At 36.4% G+C, this 25,457-nt stretch overlaps 1 protein-coding gene across 1 annotated transcript in view; it reads left to right on the top strand.

The window, feature by feature from the left end:
* The window catches only part of LAMA2 (laminin subunit alpha 2), a 594,513-nt gene that overhangs the window by 366,953 nt on the left and 202,103 nt on the right, over positions 1 to 25,457 (top strand). The window contains 4 exon segments of the mRNA XM_047758965.1: positions 3,626 to 3,712; positions 11,579 to 11,790; positions 17,141 to 17,247; positions 22,851 to 23,031. Coding sequence (XP_047614921.1) covers positions 3,626 to 3,712; positions 11,579 to 11,790; positions 17,141 to 17,247; positions 22,851 to 23,031 — 587 coding nt within the window.

Raw genomic sequence — 25,457 nt, 5'->3', positions numbered from 1 at the left:
GTCAATAGAATATTACTCGGCCCTAAAAAAAAAAATGAAATAATGCCGTTTGCAGCAACATGGATGGACCTAATGATTATCATACTAAATGAGGTTAAGTCAGACAGAGAAAGATAAATATCATAGGATATTCCTTATATGTGGAATCTAATTTTTAAAATGATACAAATGAACTTATTTACAAAATAGAAACAGACTCACCCATTTTGTTAACAAATTTAGGCTTTTAACCAAAGAGGAAACCTGGGGAGAGGGAGGAATTAGGAGTTTGGGATTAACATATACACACTACTACATATAAAATAGATAGCCAGCAGGGACCTACTGTAATAGCACAGGGAACTCTACTCAATATTCTGTAATAACCTATATAGGAAAAGAATCTAAGAAAAAATAGGTATATGTATATATATATAACTGAATCACTTTACACTTGAAACTAACACAACATTGTAAATCAACTATATGCCAATAAAAATTTAAAATTGAAAAATCAAAAGTATTGAAGAATAAATGTAAATATATTTTATGAGTTTTTAATTAGACTCATCATGTCAGCTCGTTACGTTACTAGAAGTTTAAATTTACTTAATTCTGGTTACAGGGAAAAGAGAATATCATGTTGGAGATCAAAATCTTTGGATCTTGAGCAAAATTCTCCAGGAAATTAGCATATGACTTTGGACAAGAAAAATTATGCCTCCCCCAATCAGTTCATGGGATTTTGTGAAAATGTGATAGAATTATTAGTTAAAGCACTCTAAAAATGCAAAGAGCTAGTCAAATATGATATATTGTTATTGCTTAGTTTTTCTGAAAAAGCATTGATTTTTGTCAGTGAGTGGGTTTTATTTTACCTCTGTCAGCCTTAACTGAGGCATGAGTATATTTAAGAATTTGAAACTTATTTTATAAATAGTTTTAAAGTCAGAAACCTTGTCAAGCACCTTTGACATGATGTATGGTAAACTAATTTAGGATTTAAAAAACAATCGCTATGGTTTTCTTTCAATCATTGTAGTCCCACATGGGTGGGAAACCTAGGGCTTCTAGTTAAAGTCATTTTCTCCATAGACGATGAGGTAGTTAGAGAAGGCCAGTTTTAAAAGAAGACATATGTGCACTCTAAAGATTTGTCAAATTGCAGGCCTCTCTTTTGTGTCTGAAAACAATAGCAAATCACAGGTGAGGATGAAAAAAAAAATCCATCTCTTTCCATTTATGCATGTGCCTCTTCTCTTCAGTGCAGCCATACTACTGCCAAGAAAACACTCCTGGTGGGCTCCGTTAGGGTCACAGGGGCCAAACCACAAGCTGCTCCCTGAAAGATGGTTCTCCTCTCACAGACCACAGGCCGGGTGTGACTTTGTTCTGCTACTCCTGGCAGCCACCAGAGCCCCTTAATGTGAATCTTTTATCTGAGTAAGATTTGTAAACTCAAGATACCTCAGACCAGACTTTTCCCCACTGACTATTCATTGAAACTTTCCACTGAATTGAAATTTTTAAAATGATAGAACTACTTGGTTCCAATAGCTTGCTACTATCAAAAAATAAGAATGATGAAATCTGTAAAAGCAAATAATCCAATCAAAAATAAGCAGAAGACCTAAACATTTCTCCAAAGAAGACATATAGATGGCCAACAACCACATGAAATGATGTCCAACATTGCTAATTATTAGAGAAATGTGAATCAAAAACCACAATGAGTTATCACCTCACACCAGTCCAATTAGGTATCATCAAAAAGTCTACAAATAATAGATGCTAGAGAGGGTGTAGAGAAAAGGGAACCCTCCTATGCTGTTCATGGGAATCTAAACTGGTGCAGCCACTATGGAAAACAATATGATGGTTCTTTAAAAACTAAAAATAGAGCTACCATGTGATCTAGCATTCCCATTCCAGAAAAGACAAAAACTCTAATTCAAGAAGATACTTGCACCTCAATGTTCACAGCAGCACTGTTTATAATAACCAAGACATAGAAACAACCCAAGTACTCATCAAAAGACAAGTGGTTTAAGATAAGATGTGTATGTGTGTGTATATATGTATGTATTCACACACATGCATACACTACAGACTATCATGCTAAGGAAGTAAGAAAGAAAAGACAATACTATATGATATCACTTATATGTAGAATCTAGGAAATAATACAAATGAATTTATATACAGAAGCGAAACATACTCCCAGACATAGAAAACAAACTATGGCTTTCAAAGGGGACAGGAGTAGGGGAGGGATAAACTATGATACATAAAATACATAAGCAACAAGGATTTACTATATAACATAGGGAACACTATTCAATATCTTGTAATAACCTATAATGGCAAATAACCTGAAATGTATATATGTATCATTTTTCTATACACCTGAAACTAACACAATATTGTAAATAAACTCTACTTCAATCTTAATACAGGAAGAAAGAATTATTAAGTCTTTACAGGACTACTATGAGTTAAGCGGGAGGGATATTATTTAAAAATATTACCTGTGATCTGAGGTACACAAAAGTTAAGAAAGTATTCCAAAGTCATGCAAATGTCGGGAGCAAAATGAACTCTGGATCTGCAGTGCTTAATTTGTTGTTCTCTCTTTAATTCATTTAGCCATCAAGCAAGCCTCTACTGAATTGTCCTGTCATATATAATAGAAAATAAATCTATTTAGGGAAATACAATGGGAGAAAGATTAATTGGGGGCATTTCCTTTTAAAATGGTAGAGTAGCAGAACTCACAGAATTCAGATCAGATGCTGGCTCTTCAGAGAGCTGTTGTGTCACTCTGGGCTAAGGGTCCATGCAAGAAGGGTATCTCTCACATGGCAAAGAAATATGGCCAGAGTCTAACATGTTCATGGAGGCTACAGCTAGTACGTAATTCCTCTGCTGGTTCCAGACTTGGCATTCAACTCTGTACTTCAGACCCAAAATGGAAATATGTGCAGAGAGGTAAACTGTGGAACATGCCCAGAAGATTTGAAATGGCAAAGTTGTTGTAGTTTGTTTGGGTTTATTATAAATTTAGGTAGAATAGGCATGCTTGATCTCATCAGAAAGCTTTTCCAAGGGTTCCATTTATGTAAACAGTGTACCTATGAGTACACGTAGGCAGCAGCTTGCGTGCACGCTCGCGCACTCACGCACACACACGTGACAGCGGTACTGGATGAAAGAACCACATCCCCACTACTGCCACAGACTTAAGTTTTCCAAAATCTCTGACTTCTTTGGGTTGCTTCAAACTCAGAAGGATTTGGCCAAAGAGAAAGTATGCGAGGCAGTATTTTGTAAGCCTGGGGAATCCCTAAAAAGTAGCTGTGGAGTCCCACTTGTTACTGATGATCACAGACCCAGAACAGTCAAAAGTCAGTTAATAACATGTCACAGAGATACTGCTCTCCACTGGGCTGTATTCACGTCTGCAGAAAGCAATGTCATTTCATCCTCGATTGGCCAGACCATAATCTCCGTCTGTGAGACAGGAATGACCAGCCTGTACCCTTTTGTCACAGCAGTATTGGAGGATGAGAAATGAAAATCTGCTGCTAATGACTTTGTGTGTGTTCTTCTTCCTTGTCCCTGTTGTTCCCCAATAACCTCAACATAGCTTTAGCCCGACATGCCGTTTGGACCGAAGTCTTGGATTGATCTGTGATAAATGCCCTGTCGGGTACGTAGGACCACGCTGTGAGAGGTAAGCATGTACTACGGTCTTTCAACATGATTACCACCTTGGGAATTGTAAAACCACAGACATGATTGTCCTTTGCGCTACCCCAGAAAAGCCACCACACTCAGTGGGGTGAAATAAAGTTTCTCACCACACTTGTCAAAAAAAAAAATGTATTCTATTTTTATAGTTTATTTATTCTCTAGAAATTGCTCTATAAATCTCCATTCACTCAGCGAATGTTTGATTAATGTTTTAATCTTAAAGGTTAACCATTAACCTACAATCTTTCTAGAAAGCATTGCTCAAGTGGAAAGTCATGCACTTTAAGATTTATCTTACTGTCTAAGTTGGCAGTATTTATTTTTCATAATTAGCTCTTTGTCCCTAAAATGTGGCTTAAATGTATAGTTCATAGTTCAGCAAGCGGTCCATAATTTACCTTAAATATATTTGAAAATGGAGACAAATGTAATTTATTATCATGATTTATATCCTCATCTAATTATTTCTAAGCCAGTGTTTTGATTCCTGTTAAATTTACTAGGTTGTTTTGCAGTGGAGCCATGGATATTATTTTATACAATTTGTGTGATTATTTTTCCTCCTGAAATCTTTTTGAGGACAAGGTTCTTCCGTATTTCAGTCTCACTGAAAATGGTTACAAAATTCTCCCACAATACCGTTGACAACCACAACAACATCTCTCTGGGTTTAGCTCTGAAAATAGTCTCTTTGCTGCCATCACTAGAGGTGGGGCGGGGAGGAGGAGGAGGGGCAGAGGCAGTGACCTGCTTTCACTCAGCATCACCCAGGCTAACACCACAGAAGGCTATTTCTGCCTATCCTTCCCTGTCCTCTTGACAGCCATCAGCCCTATTTCATCCAGGCTGATAAAGTTAATGAAGCAAGAGCCAATCACCCAGAGAGAATTTAGCTAACAGCTAGCAGTCTGTGGACAAAGTGCCAATGACAGTTCCTAGCAGCAACAAGTACTGGTTGGGAGTATGGCAGCATCTATAAATTAGCAATGGAGGAACCGAACTGAAATAAGGAGGATTTATTTGCAATTGAGAAACTGGAAGTCTTTGATCGTGTTGTTGTTTTTGTTGTTGTTGTTTAAGGAGGGCGTGTACATATTATTTACTGTAATAGCAGAACATATCATTGCCAAGACAGATTTACATCAAAGGCCTAACCCATCTGGCTCACTACAGGCAATCTTTTTTTTTTAGCAACTGAAAAATGACAGCTGCTCTGTCATACAAGACCATTAAATCCACTTATCTAGGTGAGCTTAGTCTCTGATGTATTCATACTGCTTTGCTCCATGATGTGGATTTTCTATACACATTATACAGTAGTTTTTGAACCATCTTACAATTTAAAATTCTACATTTTATTTAACAAGCATTTGTTTAGCAACTACCATGTGCTAGACACAAGCTATAAACAGGTGCCTCCTACCATCCTTGCCTTCAACCAGCTCACATTTTGAATGTGGATGAGAAGAGTTGAATGTGTTCTGGAGAACATTCTAATCTGAATAATAAAATTCACCTAGGAAAGAAATACCTGACAGAAAGGATGATTTCCTGTCTAAAATCTTTATTAATCTGATTGAAAAGAAGACAGAGACATGCATATGCAGCTTCTCAAATGGCATATCTTACCTCTAAGTTTTTCAGTCAAAAATAATCTTCAACTATCATTATTCAGAAAATGAGACATTCCATTTTTCTAGCTAGAATTTGGTTTAGGGTTTTCCTAGGAATATTTAAAGCCTCTCAAGTCTCTGTATTTATGTGAGCCAAAAAGTCCATTAAATGAATCTAAGATATCAGGAGAAATATTTTTTGAGATGTGCAGGCTGAAGTGGGCGGGAGGGAGAAGAAGGGTCAGAGTGGCAAGGAGATACTGGTTGCTTTGAAAATCTTACAATCAAAACTATTCTTTGAGTGATTGGTGTAATCAGTTTATGCACATCACTCACACAAAATCAGCGTTGAAAAATTGAAGCTGTGTTTCCCAAGCTGTAGATGTTCTTGGAATAGAGTTTTGTGATCACGTAAGTTTGGAAAGCATCTATTAGCATGTTAAAACTTCTGACCAGTCCTGGAGTGGGGAAAAAAAAAATTCTTCCGTTTATTTAACTCAGCATTTTCTAATCTTATGTGATCATAAATCCCCTACTTTTATAGTATCACAAGAATGCATCTAAGACTACAGCTCAGATGGACGGAACTTATAACTTTATATTTTTATCTCAATTTCTATTTTGAGATCGATTTCTTTATATGTACGAGCTGTGAGAGCTTGGACACATAATCTCAGTCAAGTACACTTTAAACTTATGTAGTGTTATATGTCAATTAGATCCCAACTTAAAAAAAAAAAGATTGTTTCCAGTTGTTTTTTTCTCTCCTCCTCATTTCCCATCTCTAACTTTGGTTAGAACCAAAGTTCTAACAAGCTTACTTGGTACCAGGAGGCTTGAGTGAGTGAGAGAGAGAAAGTGTGTGTGTGCATGTGTTGTGTGCACGTGTGTGTGTGTGTGTATGTGTGTGTGTATGAGAGAGAAAGAGTGTGTGTGTTTTGAGCAATGGACCTAGGATGGGACCAATCTGTTGTGAGCAATTTATCCAAGCTCATTTCTGCCGGCCTCTTCCATTTTCCTCTCTTTGTGGTTACCTTTCCTCTCAGGTCTAAGCTCTCTCCACTCCTTTCCTACCACTCTTGGGGGCACAGGACACAAACTGTTGTTTTCTTTCCACACTGGAACCAGCCAACATCTCCACTTTCATCATTTCTCCTCCATCTGCCTTTCCAGCTCCATCCCATTTCTTGTTTGGGGATGAGTTGCAGGAGGAGAGGCCCCATTCATAGAAATGGTGACTATTAAAGCCAGTGTCCAAAAGATTCCAATGTTTCTGTTTTTATTCCTGATGGATTCCTTCAGTCAGTCATGCAGCACAGATGGCCTTGCTGTTTGAATTGAGGGAATGGGAAAAAATCATGAATAAGAGGATGGCAACACAAGATATGACAAAATATGGATTGATATTCTGTCACACATAGGACACTAGTTACAGTTTTCAGAAATTTTTGCTTGAGGCCAAAGCACTCATTCTTTGAGATATTACTGCTTTCTTCTCACTGGGGAACATTTTAAACAAAATTAAAAGAGAGCCAAGAGTTAGGGAATGGGGTATTTATCATGGCACTTCGCTAAGATTTCAGAGTTTTATTGTCTAGATAAGAGGAGAAAATAGAAAAACAAGACATTATTCAAAGGTCAAAAAAGGATGCGTGTCCGAGCATCAAGAGAAAATTAAAAAGAACTTGGAGGGGAAAAAAAAGTGAGCTAAATGCTGATGACACCTGTTCTACTGGGCACTAAGCTACTTTCTGAATAAGCTTGTCATCTCAGCAATATATCACACTTTATGGAGAAAGACACTTATTTTTAACTGAGGCAAGTTCACCCACCTAGATTCACAGGACTACAGGTAACTTAATGAGATGCACAAACCCCTTAAACCCACTCCCCTCCCAAGCTGGCCAATTTTTCAGTCTCCCTAAATAAGGATAGAGAGATCAAAGTTGAGACTAATTTCATAGTTACCACTGAGAATGCAGAAGATATTTGAGTGCATTTTCTTAGTATTTGGAAAATTCACCTGCTACTTTATCCACATGGTTTATATTCAGTGTCAGAGAAATTACTTTTTGTTTTTAAAATTTCAGTTCCAAAATCCAATTTATATATTCTCTGCTTCAGAAATGTCTTGACTCTCATCTGAGTATAATTGGCATCTAATCACTTTGCTGGTGAGAATTTCTACTCATGGCTGAGTCTCCTTCAGCCCTTGATTCCTGGATGCAGAGCATGGGGTTATAGGAATAAGAGAAGAGAAACCATTGTACATACTTGGTAGTGCCATTAGGAAAATTGTGACTCGAAGTGAGGTTTCAAAAAGCTGCTATCTGGGAGTTCCCATCGTGGCTCAACGGTTAACGAATCTGACTAGCATCCATGAAGATGCAGGTTTGATCCCTGGCCTTGCTCAGAGGGTTGAGGATCTGGCGTTGCCATGAGCTGTGGTGTAGGTCTCAGACGCAGCTTGGATCCTGTGGCTGTGGCTGTGGTGTAGACCAGCAGCTACAGCTCGGATTCGGCCCCTAGCCTGGAAACCTCCATATGCCATCTGTTCGGCCCTAAAAAGACCAAAAAAAAAAAAAAAAAAAGCTGCTATCTGTGTTTGTGCAGTTTGTACACTGCACAAAAGTACTCGCCAAGGGGGTAAACTAGGGGCTCGAATCCACTGTGCCCTCTCCTTGCCAATACACCTGCTGTACTGTGCTTGGGTGCCCAGCCATGTCCACTGCCTTTTCATTTTTCTGCATATACTCAGAGAGAACCCTTTTTTAATTTGCAGAAAGGCACCATATAAGCAGATACACTCCTTCAGTCTTTAGCTGATTCAGTCAAATGAGAGGTGGTAGGAATTTAGCATGATTACACAGCCACTTCCATTTAGACTCTGTGCCTTTGCCAATACTGTTCCCTCTGCCTGGAAGACTGCAGCCTTTCCACCCCTCTGTTTCAGACTCACTCTGCTCAACTCTTAAAATTCAGCTCTGTCATCCTTAAAGGGCCCTTGATGAATCCCAGCCTGAGTTGGTTGCCATTTTCTATTCTTCCTTAAAAATATTTACTTACCTATAATAGTTCCCTGCTACCTTTTTAAGTACAAGTTACCCTACAACAACACAGAGGTTAGGGGCACTGACTCCTGTGCAATTGAAAGCTGTGTCTAACTTTAGAGTTGGCCCTCTGTATCCACAGTGTGGTCTCCATGGATTCACCCAGCCTTGGATCATGTAGTAGTGTGGTATTTATTGGGGAAAAAAAAAAAATCTGTGTAGGAGTAGATTCGTGCTGTTCAAACCCATGTTGTTCAAGGATCAACTCCGTGGACTGTAGTAGAAGTGTCATGTGAAAGTGCTCGGTAGATGTTTAAGGAGGAGTGGGAAGGGAAAAAGCAAGAGCTTTTCTAATTTGCTTAGAAAGATTGAAGTGTTGTGTTCAGTCTATAGATAGGAAGAATGTAGACCACCGATTTTAGCCAAAAGTTGTTGAAAAAATGATGGAGCAGAATGAGATAAAAGTCTCACTGGTTTCATCTCTTCTTCTCATTGATTCTCTCCACTTCTGCTGTTCCCCCCCATATATATGTATGTATGTGTGTGTTGGTATGTATGAGTATATATATAAGTATATGTATATATGTGTGTATACTGTTAAATAGCTGTTAAAATATCTTCCCTTAATAGTATTCCTAAGTCACCAGTAGAAACAGCCATATTACATAACTGTGTGTTATCCACATTTCAAGGATCTCTTTTTAAAACGTTGCAATTTGATTTGGAAAAAAAGTTAGCAAACGTGGAAAGGAACAGTGACTTTCTCATGTCAAGATGTTAATCTCTAGCAAAAAATCCAATAAACTCTGTTTAAAAATGCCTTCCTTCTGCCTTGCGTATGAAAATGAGAGGACTTGAGATTTCAACTTAAAATTAGTTTTGGTAGAGTGAAAATCTGAAAGCTGGAAAGCCTGAAGAACTGTGATTTATACCAATTTTACTTAGATGAATTCAACTCGATTGGACTATAAAACACTACTATCATTAATACAGATTATATGATTAGTAGTACTGTAGTCACTGACCCTAGAATTACTTTTTAATTCCTATTGAAATATTTCGACAAGTCTCCAAGAATACTCCTCTATGTATAGAAACACACAAGCATGCACCCATGCAATGCATGCACGCGCACGCACACACTAGTAATAAAATCTGAATGTTTCTTTTCAGGGAAGTGACATGAATTATTTATCATATATATTCAGTAAGTCTCCTTATATGTCCTACAACAAGGTAATAGACAGATGCTTCCTCAGTTATTCTATTTAACTATAGTTATTTTCTCAAGGATTGAGTTGCTTTTTAAATTATTATTGTGGGAGAATTTTGGACTTATTAATTAGTATCTACTCTTTAAAAAAATTCCCAGAGCTTCTTGTATAATGCCATCTCTCCTGAGGGCAATAAGTTATTTTGAGGAAAGAGAACTGAAAATAATGGGGTTTTGTTTTTGTTTTTGTTTTGGTTTGTGGTAATGATCATTGTATATCGTTATTCTAGTGGAGCAAAGTCATTCTCTTAATGGTAAGCAAAATGAGATGTGAATATATGTGGATGTAATCGTGAGCTCTGAATACCAAATAAGGTGAGAAGATTTGGGTTAAAATGCAAAAGAATCTTCTACCTTTCTTTATTGAATATCATGCCTGAAGGATTATGGGGGAATATTATGCACTAAAATCTGAGTTCGTATTTTACAAAAGAGAATTAATAAGCAATTATATTTGTGGGTGGCAGGTAACATTTACACGATGTAACATTTATTCCTCCAAGCAATATTTATACAATGACTTTCACAATTTATAAAATATCTTGTTAACATTAGAACTAATAATCTCATTAAAAAAATATGATAAAAGGTTAATTATACAAGATTATTATGGCATCTATAAATGTCCTAGACAACTTAGAATAACCAATGTATCTTACAAAATTAATGACTTTTCCACACAATCATCATACTATTAAAGTATCCTCATATGATGTACTGGATTTAAACGATTTCTATTTCAAATAGTAGCGAACATTTCTCTCTACACAGGGGCTTATATAAGTGGATGAGCATAAACACAGTGCATTATTGAAATATATTCTCCCACACTGTGTTTGTTCCCCTTCAATTTTGACCCTCGCTGTAAAGGACTTTCTATTCTGCTAAGATGGCACAGATAACAGAGCTAGCCTGAACATAGGACCTCAGATATACTCTTTCATTCCTCCTTTGGCAAGTGGAGCTTAATATGAAATATGAGCAAATGTAACTGAAAGAGAAGACAGAGTAGAATATAAATAGGTGCCTCCTATGAAGGTGTATCTATGCATCTGTAACATTAATTACCATTTTAAAATGTAATACATGGTTAGAGGGAAATTTGATACTATAATTTTTAAAAATCTTTCCCATGCTTCATAAATAAATGAACTTTCGGTTTTCCAATAATATGTAAAATAGTGTTTAGTCCTTTTTAAAAAGAAAAAATGAAGCACTGGAGCTAGTTAAGAGTTGTAGGCACAATTAAACATCACCTTATGGCGGGTTACCATAACATGCAGCATGCCTGTTTCTCAGTAAAGATGCTTCAGTGAAAATCTGCCTCTGTACAGATATGCGAATACATAAAAGGTCATTATTAATGCAGAGAAACTCACAGCCCCCACACAAATAATGAGGATCTTTCGATATTCTGTTTAATAAATTCTGAATTCTCACTACTGAATTTCCTTTTGAGCCTGTTTCCTCATAACAAGATCTTGCTGCAACAACAACAACAACAAAAAAATGTGAACCTTACATATTTGTACAGAAAACAACGAATTGGAGTGGATACATATGATGTGTTGTACTACAAAGGCTTTCCAACACGGACCTAGATTCCTCCCGAGTGCCAGCAGCAGATTTCTTATTATGCTTTGGTCTCGTCTTCAGTGCCAGTGACAAGATTTTTTTTTTTTTTCTGGCTGAAATCTAATTACTAGTGGGGCTGGCAGGATTTCATCTTGTATCTACACTTCAGTAACAAAAAACACATTTTTTTAATTACCTTGCGTTTGAGACAAAAAGCACTTAAAGGGAAAACATATCCTGGAAGAGGGGTAGAATGAAAAAATAGATAAACGTTGCCTCCCAAAGGGTGTCATGGGTTCCTCCCAAGTACTCACTGATGAAATTTTTCACCTTAGGTGTGCAGAAGGCTATTTTGGACAACCCTCTGTACCCGGAGGATCATGTCAGCCATGTCAATGCAATGACAACCTTGACTTCTCCATCCCTGGCAGCTGTGACAGCTTGTCTGGCTCCTGTCTGATATGTAAGCCGGGTACAACAGGCCGGTACTGTGAGCTTTGTGCTGATGGATATTTTGGAGACGCAGTTGATGCAAAGAACTGTCAGCGTAAGTCCTGAACTATTGATGCCCCTGACAGAATTGATGCATTGCCCCTCAAAGTAGCTGATGAGTTCTTGAGTAGGGGTTGGAGAGTAGGAAATTATGTGTAGTACATGTAAGATAGATGCACAGACTATACACAGAGTCTAAATATTCTCATATATTTCTTTGTACTAATAGATTAAATCTTTTCAAAATTGCTGCATTGTCGAAGTATCATTATTTTTCAAATGATACACGTATTTCCATTTACAGGTGGAATGAAGATTTTTTAATAAATTTGTGTATGTGGCAGGAAAGAAGAATTCGAAAATTAGGTGTAGGCTCTGTTTATCCTTATTGATTATCTCAATTCTAATCACTTTCTTGAAATAGATTTATCTGCCCATATTACTTCATTTGTACCTGTCGGTAGTTGTTAATCTGTTATGTTTTTATGGTAAACTTGACATTCTTGCATTTCACAATAGGTTTAAACTTCTGTCAGTGGTCCTACACACTGGCATTCGAATTGTGGAGTGATTACCCATCACCTGAAGACTATTCATAGAATGCTATTTCTTCCACAAAATCAGCTACAGTAGGACTTCCTCCATATTAGTCACTGTATTCCTACCCTCATCTTCATCTCCTCAGCTGTATTAATTCAGCATTGCATAGAATTAACAAATGCTTTCTATTAGTGGTAATATATTATGCAAGGGAGATCGCATTGTGGAGAATCAAATGCAATGAATATCCGTGTTAATCCATGTTCACGCTGGATGCTGCCAGCATCAACTTCACCGGCTGTTATCATCTGTAGGCAGAGCAGGTTATGATACCAGCCCAGCAGTTCACTTCTGTTTTCTTCATTATCTAAGGCAAGACGCTTCCAATCATTCATTTGCGTCTCAGGACCTGCAAGCTTATAGAAACTACTGGAAATGTAGTGCCTGTGACTGGCTCTGCTATAAACACCAAAGACCTGGTGGGGCCCACCATTTCAATAAGAAAGGTGTCTTTCTCCTCACAGGTTGGGAAGCTAAGTACCAGCTTTTCAAAATTTAAAAATGGCAATTTGTTGAATCAAAACCAAATCATTTTCTCCTCCAGTTGGCAGCTATTCAGATCACCGGTAAATTGTTGGGTTTTTTTTAAAGCCAAATGTCCAGCATGCTCGCAAGTGCCTTTAAACACTGTGGGTTTATGGCATTTGGATCAAATCATAAATAGCTTGAGAAATTCTCCCATTCAGACACATCATCTAGGATCTATACTTTCTACCTTTGTGACCCTGGGCAAGACATCTGACCTTGCTGAGATTCACTTTCCTCATGTACAGAAAGATGCATAATTTTCTGTGGGTTTTAAAGGATCTAGCACCTGAGAGAATCTAGTGAGCTACAGGGGGCCTGGATGTCCCCACGTGGCGGCTCCTTTTGTCAAGGTGCTTGTGGGAGTAGTGAGTCTCCATGGCTCACTAATTCTAGGGCCATGTTTCTCACTGAACCCTTCATTTTCTATCTTCCAACAACCCCTTCCATAAAATCGAGGAGACAGTTCCACTTATTTTGTTGTGGTGAATTCAGGATCTGGGGCATGAGGTCTTAAGAACAGATTAAAAAAACATGGTATAAAAATATTTTTGAACCATCACCAATTTTTATATCACTTATTATGTGGTATACACATAATTATGTTTTTAATGCTCTTTATCATTAAATGACATTAATCTATTTTATTATCTATTTTAGTTATTTTATAACTTTTCATAGATATTATAGTTCTTCTATGCATAGTTAGCAAACCTTTACAAAAAGAAGATTCATAGCAAACTATTATTTTAGTTGCCTCTGGATCTGTTCATGAAAAGGGCACCGCTACAAAGAAACACATTTTGCTTTTTAAATTTGTATATATTGTTTGTGGCATATACATCATTTAAAAATGCCACTTGGAGTGACCGTCATGGCGCAGTGGTTAACGAATCCGACTACGAACCATGAGGTTTCAGGTTTGATCCCTGACCTTGCTCAGTGGGTTGGGTATCCGGTATTGCCGTGAGCTGTGGTGTAGGTCGCAGACGCGGCTCGGATCCCACGTTGCTGTGGCTGTGGTGTAGGCCAGTGGCTACAACTCCTATTAGACCCCTAGCCTGGGAATCTCCATATGCCGCGGAAGCGGCCCTAGAAAAAGGCAAAAAGCCAAAAAAATAAAATAAAATAAAAATGCCACTTAAGACGGAGTTCCCATTGCAGCTCAGTGGGTTAAGTACCCAACGTTGTTTCTGTGAGGATGCAGGATCGATCCCTGGCCTCACTCATTGGGTTAAAGATTTGGCATTGCCATAACCTGCAGCATATGTGACACACGAAACTCAGATCCAGTCCGTCATTGTGGTGTAGGCTGCAGCTGCAGCTCTGATTCAACCCCTGGCCCTGGAACTTCCATATACTGCAGGTGCAGTTGTAAAAAGAAAAAAAAAGGCCATTTAAGAACTCTATATTGCTTTTGTTATTTTTAAGATGACTTAATAATAAATTTAATCTTGTATTTCCCACTCAAAGTGTATTTAAAATTCTAAATTGAGATATTTAAAATTGACATATATATACATATATAAGAAACTTACATAAAGAAATTTGGAAGTATATACAACAATTCTAGTATGAAAATGAAATGGATATTTAATTAAAACAGGTTTCTTCAACCTCTTCTCACATGAGAGCTATGACCACCCTTAGGTTATTACCCGAGAGAGATATCTAGTTGCTGATGGGGCTAATTCCTCAATGGCCACCCAACTAGTTTCAAGTTAGCAGACACTTAAAACTGATCTACTGAAAGAAAAATCAAGAAGTTTTTAGGAAAACAGTAAAAGTAAGTAGAACTTCCAGCCAGATGGACAGAAAAATAGCATAGGCTGATGGAGTAGCTATTTATAATGTGTCTATAAGTTGTGTTCAATTGGAGTATTCAGAGACATGAAATATTGTAAAAAATTTACCAAAATCATCTATGAATAGCCTAAATTCCCATGTCATTGCCCCCTCACATTTTTATTCTGGTATCAATGCAATTACGTGTACCATTAAAAATGCACTAGTAGGGCACAGAGTGAATAATTAATTACCATTCTCTTTGTGAAAAAGCCACTTAATTTTTCAACTGATTTATTATATGTTTCAGAATAACATCAGACAACCTCATAACACAGAAATGACAGATTACTTAAACCAAATACAGTTTCTATCTTTGGCACTAGTATATAAGTTATAAAACAAAAGCAATTTTTAAAAATTATAATGTTATACTAATACACTGGAGAAATGGTTTTTATCTTATATACATTTTATTGAATATGTTTGACATATAACATTATATAAATTTAAGGTGTACAATGGGTTACATTGATAAATTTATGTATTGTAATATGGTTGCCATTGGAGTGCTATTTATTCTATTATGTAATTATTTTACAATATAATCTATATTCATTATACTGTACATTAGATCACTGTAGCTTATTTACTACTTGTTGCAGGTTTATAACCTTAAAGAGCATCGATTTTTTTCCCCACCCCCATCCCATACTAACCAGCATTTTACTCTCTGTTTTTTCTCGAGTTTGACTTTAGATTCCTTATATAAGTGATACCATGCAGTACTTGTTTTTCTCTGTCTGACATCTCACTTAACATAATGTGTTCAAGATCCACTCAAATGGCAAGATACTCTCTTTTCTCATGTCTGAATAGTATTCCATTGTGTATATACACCATATCTTTTTATCCATTCATCCATTGCTAGGCATTTGGGTTGTTTCCATATCTTGGCTGTTGTAAATAATGCTGCAATAAACATGAGAATGCATATCTCTTTGAAATATTGTTTTATATATATACATTGTTTTCTGTGTGTATGTATACATATATATATATATTGTTTTCTGTGTGTATGTATATATATATATATATATGGAGTATATATCCAGAAGTGGGATTGCTACTAGAAATGGTAGTTCTATTTTTAATTTTTAAAGGAATATCCATATTGTTTTCCACAGTGGTCGGACCAATTTACATTCCCACCAAAAATGTGTAAGGGTTCCTTTTTAACCACATTCTAACTAGCACTTGTTATCTCTTTTATCTTCTTGGTGGTGGCCATTTTAACAGGTACAAGATGACAGTTCATTGTGATTTTAATTTCAATTTCCCTGATGATTAGTGATGTTGAGCATCTTTTTTTTTTTATTTTCCCACTGTACAGCAAGGGGGCAGGTTATCCTTACATGTATACATTACATTTTTTTTCCCCACCCTTTGTTGCAACAAGAGTATCTAGACAAAGTTCTAGATACCCTCTGTTGCAACAAGAGTATCTAGACAAAGTTCTCAATGCTATTCAGCAGGATCTCCTTGTAAATCTATTCTAAGTTGTGTCTGATAAGCCCAAGCTCCCGATCCCTCCCACTCCCTCCCCCTCCCATCAGGCAGCCACAAGTCTCTTCTCCAAGTCCATGATTTTCTTTTCTAAGGAGATGTTCATTTGTGCTGGATATTAGATTCCAGTTATAAGTGATATCATATGGTATTTGTCTTTGTCTTTCTGGCTCATTTCACTCAGTATGAGACTCTCTAGTTCCATCCATGTTGCTGCAAATGGCATTATGTCATTCTTTTTTATGGCTGAGTAGTATTCCATTGTGTATATATACCACTTCTTCCGAATCCAATCATCTGTCGATGGACATTTGGGTTGTTTCCATGTCCTAAGCTAGCACATAGTAAATAATTATTAAATTGAAAAAATTAAATTTTCCTCACTAATAGTGGCATTAATATTATGCCATGGGCGCTATTAATTTTGATAATTTCTCAAAATTATTTCAGCTCTAGAATCAGTATGCATTACTTATATTGAGTTTATATTATTTTAAATGTTACCCCAATGTATGTATGATAAAGCAAAACAGCTGGAGGAGTGATGGAAATAATATTTTACCTGAAGCCATGACACTGAGCTTCTGGATTCAGCTGTCACCTGCTAATCATGTGGCCTTGAGTTATGGCCACTTTGAATTCAGCATCTTCATTCCCACAATTGGAATAATAATGGGACATTAATATTTCATAGTATATGATGTGCCAGGACCGGTGTTATAGCTTTTTACTTCAATCACCTCTAGAGCTTGTGGAATTGTTGTCAAGATCAAATGATGCAATGTCTAACAGAACACCTAGCAATCAGAAAATACTCTCTTCTAAAACTTTGTGGCCAGTGTTACCATCTCGGGGGTGTTATTATTTAACAAACCTATTAAGACTATTGCAACAGTTTTCTCAACCACAGATCTCTCTTCTCTTTGCAGCTTGTCACTGTAATGCCAATGGCTCTTTCTCCGAGGTTTGCCATACTCGGACAGGACAGTGTGACTGCAAGCCCAACGTGCAGGGGCGGCGGTGTGATGAATGTAAGGTAAGAAGTAGGAGCTGGCCAGTGCATTACTTCTTCCTTCACACTTTTCATCAGCTTTCAGTGACACACACCTGAGTATATTGAAAGACAGGTTCAGGAATATCTAACTCTCCATGTAAAATTACTGTGATCATTGAAATGTTTTCTCAAAATAGAACAAAATTTGCCGTACACTAGCATTTGACCTTCGACCTGTATTTCCTTGGTAGCAAATTTGTGTAATATTTCTTATAATTCAGACATTTCTGAAACAACATACAAATGTAATCCCCATCTATGGTGTGTCAAGTATTCTTTCCTTTGCTTTAATGTTTTTGGCAGGGGAAAAAAATGTGTCACACCCTTTGCTTTTATCAAACACTTTGTTCTAGTTCTTTCATTTAAAAAGTTCCAGTGAGCATTCTAGTCAACAAAAGTTTTCAGGAGAGAAGCAAATCAAAGTAATTTTTAGTTATCATTTTGCTAAAATGAAACAAAAACCAAAATGTTTCTCTCAGTTCCTGAACATATTGCCCACCTTCAGTATGGCAAGAACATTGAGGTTCCTCCATGAGAGTGCAAGGATTTGTACTATTTCTTTTACATAAATATGTAATTTGGGCGTGATAAATGCTATTGTGTAGAACCAAGCATTTCTCAGGTGTCCAACTGGCCATTCTGTAGAAAGTTTGAAAATATCATTTCCCTCTATCTCTTGAATAATATTTGTGCTCTTCTTGTTTGTTTTTGTTTTATTTTTCTGTTGGCTTTTAAAGCCTGCTATGTGGTGGGACCCAGAGAAGCGATTCTGTGTGTCCTGTGGCTGCAATCCCGTTGGCTCTATGACGCCACAGTGTGATATTTCAGGCAGATGTGTCTGCAAATCAAGCTTCGTAGGGAAACGATGCAACCTCAGCAGGCAGGTGCACCGACAGGAGGAGCAGCCGCAGAGAGCGCAGCGGGTGCTGGGGTCTCCCCAGAGGTGGGGTGTCAGCAGCTCCAGCGGATGCCCTCGGGGGGCCTATCGGCCTCTGGCTCCGGTAATCCCAGAGGCACTGCATGGCTCGCGCCTCAGCATGCTGTGTTCCATGTGCTGCCACTGACCTACCCTGGTGACATTTGCCCAAATGATGGTTGCTAAGTGTGCAAATTGCAAGTGTGAAAACTAGGCAATTCCTGATTGAAGTCTTGCCTTTTACAAATGGCTATCAATATGTTTTTTAAAGTCCATTCAAAATCATAGGTTCATAAAAGGTGAAATTGATCATGGATATGTAGAAAACAAACAAGTGTATTCATAGGAACCTGTATGTCATCTTAGAAGTGGAGGAAACCTCAGGTATCATCTAGAACAAATGAAGGGAACAAATGAATGAACAAATGAAAGGAAGCAAAGGAAATGACTTGCCCAAGAAAATCCAGCCTTCTGAGCTGACATTTGACTGACATTTCATTGCAATTAATGATTTTGTTACCTTTCCACATCATATTTTGTTCATGTATACCACAAACGCACGAAACACATTTTCACACTGTAAACGTGCAACATACACACAGTAAGGAATCCTGTCTTCTACAAAAGTTTGATCCCTCTTCTCATAGGGCAAAACAAAACCAATGCTGGGAGGAAGCAAGTTAGGAAGGGAGAGAGGAGGGAAGAATAGATCCAAGGCCAAGTTCAGAGTATTTGCCAGTGTAGAATCATAGCCTGTGGGAGAATTAAGGGTAGGGGATAGAAGAAAGAAATGGAGAAAGAGGAGAGGGAGAAGAAGAGGAAAAGAAGAACAAATTTATGGTTTTATTTTTGACTCTGTACGCACATTTTAAGAACATTAGTTCTGATATCAGACTGCCTCAGGTCAAATCCTAGCTCCACCACTTCCTGTAAACTGTATCACAGTGTCCTAACTCTTTACATAATTCAGCATCTTCATCTGTCGTAGGACCTACTTCATAGAGTTTGTGTTGGCTTGGATCCTCCGAGAGCAAATGCCAAGAGATTGACTGTAGGAAATTCCAGTGAAGGATGATGGGGGAGAAAGCATAGTATCCAGGGAGCAGCCTTCTGCAGAAATGCAGGTCTGACCATGTGAAAGGAAAGAGAAAAGGAAGTATTAGATAGAAAAGCTTCAGTGGATGAATTCTGCTCAAATCTCAAATTCTTTACCAGGCCAGTAGAGAGTGTCCAAGCAAAATCTGCCCATTAGAGGAATCTTGGATTGGGCAGAAAGATTCTAGTACAGCATTGAGTAGGAGAAGCACAACCTGGTGTGAACACCTCCAGTGGATAAAAAAAGTGGAAGCTGGGGTTTCTCAACCAGTTACTCTTTGCAGGCTCTCTTGCAAGAGATCTGTCCAGGCACCTCCATAGCTCTTTCAGGTTGTCATGAGACACACATCTGGAGAGTTCTTAGGACATGTTCAGTATTATTACTGTTATTATTACTAATGTTATTAAATGGAAAAATCTTAAAAGAGATTATGTTTTTCAGAAGTAAAATGCATATATTTAAAGTAAAGAAAAGGGATAGTAACTGATCAATATGTCCCCAAGATATAAATTTAGCAGAAACTTAACCCTGATTCCTGCCCTTTTCCTACAAATCCTACAGCACCATGTATAGAGTAGTGTTTTGTCCCAAGACCATTTTTCCTCTGAGGCAGTTAGGTGTGAGAGGTAAGAGCTCAGGCCCTGAAGCCAGGCTGGCTGATCTGGAATGCTTGACTCCACAGTTGGCTAGCTGGTGACCCACTTACTTCATATGCCTCAGTTTCACCACTCTGTAAAAAGTTCATGACAATAACTATCTTCCAGGATTGTTTTGAGAATTTAAATGAATTGGTATTTGTACAGAGCTCTAAAATCATGCTTGACACATAGCAAGCACAATATATAAGTGCTAGATTTTATTATCACCCCAATGATAATAAATGAGGATTTATGGAAGCTCATCAAACTTCCCACTGAGACTGAATGCCACTGGGCAGGCATTCTCTTCTATTTGTTTTACCTCATTAATCTCAATTATTGACTAAGAATATTTGTTCCTTAGATTTGTTTACTACAGAGTTTTCCCTAGGCTGTGAAATATTTTTTAACAACAATTTATTAAAATTTTATTGGTATAATTCTGTAGTGTTTGTTTTGGTGTAACTTATGTTTTAAAACTGCATTGGCTAAATATTTGAAAAGTACATTAGAAACATTACTTCTTATATATTTCTTTACATGACAACTTTGGAATTTTTTAAATACTAATGATTTGAAAGATCATTTACTTTGTATTGATTTATCCATGAAAGATACAGAGATAGATGATAGATAGATAGATAGATAGATAGATAGATAGATAGATAGATATGCTAAGTGAAACAAACTTAGGAAATAAAAATGAATGTGAAGTACTATCTTTACAATTCAATTCCAAGTCAAGGAAATTTAAGAAAAAAGGACAAATGCAAAGTACCACTTTAAAAAAAAAAAAACTGGTTTAATATATAATTTTCTAGTCTTTTTTCTATGTATGTATGTTTCTATTTGTATGTGTATGAGCGGTATGTGTGTCTTTACAGGCATGTAATTAGAATTATACCATTTATAAAATTTTGTATTCTGCTTTTTGAAATTTTACTTAATGCTGTATGCTAAGCATATTCATATTAAAACTGCTTCAAAACAATATTTTAATGATTGCATATATTTTCATAATATGAATGTATCAAAATTTAACTTATTCAGCTTTTTCTCTAACATTGAACAATTAAGTGCCTCTACAGTTACTTACTCTGATAAATAATTTTGGAGTGGGCATGCTTTTATGTTAACCATTTTCCCTATTTTCCCCTATTTCTGATTATTTCTCTAGGCATGTATTTAGAATTGTACATTGAATTACCTTTTTTTTTTTTTAATGGCCACACCTTTGGCATATGGAAGTTTCTGAGCCAGGGATTGAATCCCAGTCACAGCTGCAACCCACTCCACAGCTGCTTCAATGAAGGATCCTTTAACCCATTGCACCAGGCCAGAAATTGAACTGGCTTTTCTGTAGTGACCCAAGCTGCTGCAGTAGGATTCCTAACCTACTGTACTACAGTGGGAACTCCAACGTATTGTTTTTATGAATAAAAATATATGTTTTAATTTTACTTATAACTGAATTTAATTTCAAAATCAAGTGTTAGGTCATTTGTTGAAAGTAATGCCTACTTTCTCCTTTAATTATATAGTGAAATCTAAGTTAGAACTAGAAGTAAAAGTAAAGACATCAATAAATATAAAAATTAAAATGATGATCAAAACAACCCATTTCACATTTACAAAATAAAACTATTCTTAGCTATAGTCATTTTAAAAGACTAATTTTCAGTATGATTTTATTTTCTAGGACTTATTTTTAATACTGTTAACAACAGTGGCAAAAATACATGATGAGGTTTGTTCATCTCTCTTTGGGTGGCTCACATTAAATACCAAGATTTATTTTACCAAGAAGTAATTATTAAGTCTAATTTTTCAAAATAGGAATTAGTTTTACAAAGAAGTAATTACCGAAACTAATTTTCAAGATTAAAATATCATAATAATGTGACAAACTTCTACTTTAAAGACAACCCTGACATAGTTTAAATAGGATACATGCTTTTCATTTTTCTAGTAGGAGTGATTTTTAATCCATCAGCATTTTCTAACGTAGTCACTCTAGTTCTGATAAAATATATTCCCAGAAAGTCACCAAAGCTAGTAATGCTTGACCATGGAAGGTTATTTGTTAGAAACAGATAAGAGATATGCATATGAATAACTCATCAGAGAATAAAAGTTTCTCTTCATTTACCTAATCTGGTGTTTTAGTGCATGATGGAGGATAATGTGAGAAAAACAATGTGTGAGTCTGTGTGTGTGTGTGTGTGAGACTGGGTCACTTTGCTGTACAGTAGAAAATTGACAGAACGCTGTAAACCAACTATAATGGAAAAAATAAAAATCATTATAAAAATATGTTATCACAAATGAATTTTGATTGTTAGGATGAAACCCAGGAAACTAGATGTTAGTCAAACCAATTATTTTGTCAGTATAGGTATAACCTAAAGGTTATGTTTATAATGTGAGCCCTATAGTGATGATTAGAAGTATTTATGAACTATGTGCATAAGACCAAAATTAGATCAAATATTAGAGAAAAAAAAGATTTACTTTAACTTTAGGCTGCTGGCCAATAATACTGAAAGCATTTTTTACTAAATGAAAGAAATTAATAAGATCTTAATCAGTTCAGATTATTAGGATGAAGCAAAAAAATTAAATAGAAATATTCTAGCTTACTTACACATTGCTGTTAGAATCTTGGGAAGTATAGGGGAAGGCTGATGAAAATATAACAGACTGAGTGATAAGGACTTAATTCTGCCAATTTGATGAAATTTTAGTCATTGAACTTTTCTCTTGGTCATTGTAGAAAAGGTCCATTACATTAAGTGACAACCCAGTTGTCATAACATCGCTGAAGAACTCTGATAATCCACAGGACCCTCTTTTCCCACCTGATCTTACTGTACATTTGTTCCATTGTGAATTAATTGATTTAAATTTAATTTTTCTCTTTCCTTTTCTATACTAGCCTGAAACCTTTGGCCTCCAATCAGCAAGGGGATGCATCCCCTGCAACTGCAATTCCTTTGGATCTAAATCCTTCGACTGTGAAGAGAGTGGGCAGTGTTGGTGCCAGCCTGGAGTAACAGGAAAGAAATGTGATCGCTGTGCCCACGGCTATTTCAACTTCCAAGAAGGAGGATGCACAGGTCTTTAATGATTCTAAGCCCTGTGCTTCATTATCTGATTTTGGTGTTTAAATGTCTCTAACAGTTTGTCCTACCAGGTTCCCAGAGGTTAAAGGAAATGCACTTTGACAACAAGAAAGTATATAATACAAAAGATACTTATCCTAATCTATATATACATATATATGTTTATCTATATATATAGAGAGAGATAATAAATACAATACATTGCGGTTTGAAACACTGCTCTATAAATAACTGTGCTTACAAGTACTCAATAAAAATCCGTCAGCAGATCCCAGTTCTGCTGTGTCCTTTCCGATTTGTGACCTCCATTCATCCAGTCACTCAAAGGCTACTGCACCTTGAAAGTCAGATGTTCAGTTTTTATGGTGCCAGTGTTATATTAGCTTACACTTTACTCCCAAGCTAATGCAGTCCAACTTTTCCTTTTCTTGCTGCAGAATTGGTACAAGGATCTGGGAAGTTAATATCTGCTTCTGGTACAAAAAAAAATAATGTTTTCGTCCAATTCCAGGTGCCTTGAAGACTGTAATGTTCTGAAAAAGAAATAGCTTGGCTCTATGTATTTGTTAGTTTCTGAGAAAATGCAAGCTAGGGTTTCTAGCCATGGTTCCTTCAAGCAGTGTTCTTATATGACCAGCTAAAAACCTCCTACAGATTCAGAATAAAGAAAGTAGGAATTAGCACAGTACAGATGAAAGTCAAGATTGAACATTTGTCTTGATTTGTATGCCATGAATTTGGAACTGACCCCTATTCCAACAATTACTAGGTTAACTATTACTCCTTTTTGCTAAGCTCACCAATACAACATTGATGATACTCCTCTACTCTCAGCACCGTGATGAAAGCACCTGACAAGATTTTAAGGCATTATTATTTACTACTGTACCAAATGTATGTGAGAAGTGGCAAAAAATAACACTTAAAATTATTTACTTGTGGGGTTTTGGGAGGCCATACCATGACAGGAAGAATTTCTGGGGCCAGAGACTGAACCCACGCCATAGCAGGGACAATGCCGGATCCTTAACCCACAGAGCCTCCAGGAAACTCCTAAAATTATTTAAACGCAATACCTTTCATGGAGTTCCTCCATGGCTCAGCAGGTTAAGGATCTGGATCCTGCATTGTCACTGCTATGGCTCTGTTTATATCAGTGGTGAGGTTTCCATCCCCGGCCTGGGAACTTCTGCATGTCGCAGGCATGGCCAAAAAAAATAAACAAATAAAATTTTTAAAATAAACAAAAAAACCAGTGCCTCTCAGATATTCCCAACCACTTCTGATATACATTTTCATCATAAATTAAGCCATAAGTTAGTCTAAATATTATAATTATAGATCCTCTAAAAATCTATGATCTCCAAAGCAATATCTGTATATACTAAAAAATTTATAGAGCCGCATTTTAAAATATACTCTGTTCTTTAAAATGAGCTGTGTTTGAAAATATGCTCTGTTCTTTAAATGCAACTCTCACTAACATTTTCACTTAATATGAAATGATAAAAAGTGCTATACATTCAAACACATCCACTACCAGAAATTATAAATATCAAAAACATTATTTAAAATTATGAAATAGAGATAACACTTTAGAAATGCAAACTTGATAGCATTCTAACCCAGAGAAGCATAACTGGGGAAAAAAAAAGCATGAATAGGCAGGCTGGCATTATGGTCTTCAAACAGAGCAAAGGGCTTAGGTTTGTTTTAGCGGCTCTACCAGCAACTAATTGTGTGACCTTAGCTGAATGACCCGGTTTCACTATCCCTCTGCAAAATTCACATACTAATTCAAGAAAATTATAGCATCTACCTCACAAAGTTTTTCTAAGAATTAGTTGAGTTAATAGCTATAAAATATTTAGAGTAATTCCTGGCACTTATGTGCTCTATAAGTGTTTACTATTATTATTATTATTATTAGCATTTTTCTTTATTGGTATTATCAGTTGTGTTAAACATTCTCTTTTGGCAGGGAAAACTAGCTAATTACTCAAATCTTCCTATTCAGGGTTATGATTCCATTAAAGGACTACTTAGAGAATTTCCAGTTGCAAGTAATGTTTTGAAATGTCCCAAGACATATTTTAGCACACAAATTTAAACATAATGTGAACCATTTTTCTTCCCAATAAATGGTACATTTGAAATAAATCCTTTGGCTTAAAATTAGCTACAACAATAATAATAAAAACAAAGGCTAACATTTATTTGGTGTTTATGTCAAGTTTTGTGCTAAATATTTTTCAAAGCTAGGATAGAATGCTGTGAGCCATGATAATTGTGCTTCCTTAAAATGTGAACCTAAGAAAATAACCTAAATGTATTTTTCAAAGGTTTCTTATAACATTAGTCTTCTATTTGAATCTGTTTAATGGTATTTTTCCTTTCAGTTCTTTGATTTGAAATGCTCC

This window comes from Phacochoerus africanus, chromosome 2, assembly GCF_016906955.1.
Source record: "Phacochoerus africanus isolate WHEZ1 chromosome 2, ROS_Pafr_v1, whole genome shotgun sequence".
Taxonomy (NCBI): domain Eukaryota; kingdom Metazoa; phylum Chordata; class Mammalia; order Artiodactyla; family Suidae; genus Phacochoerus; species Phacochoerus africanus.
The sequence above is the reverse complement of the archived record's forward strand: the minus strand, read 5'-3'. Positions and strand labels throughout refer to the sequence as shown.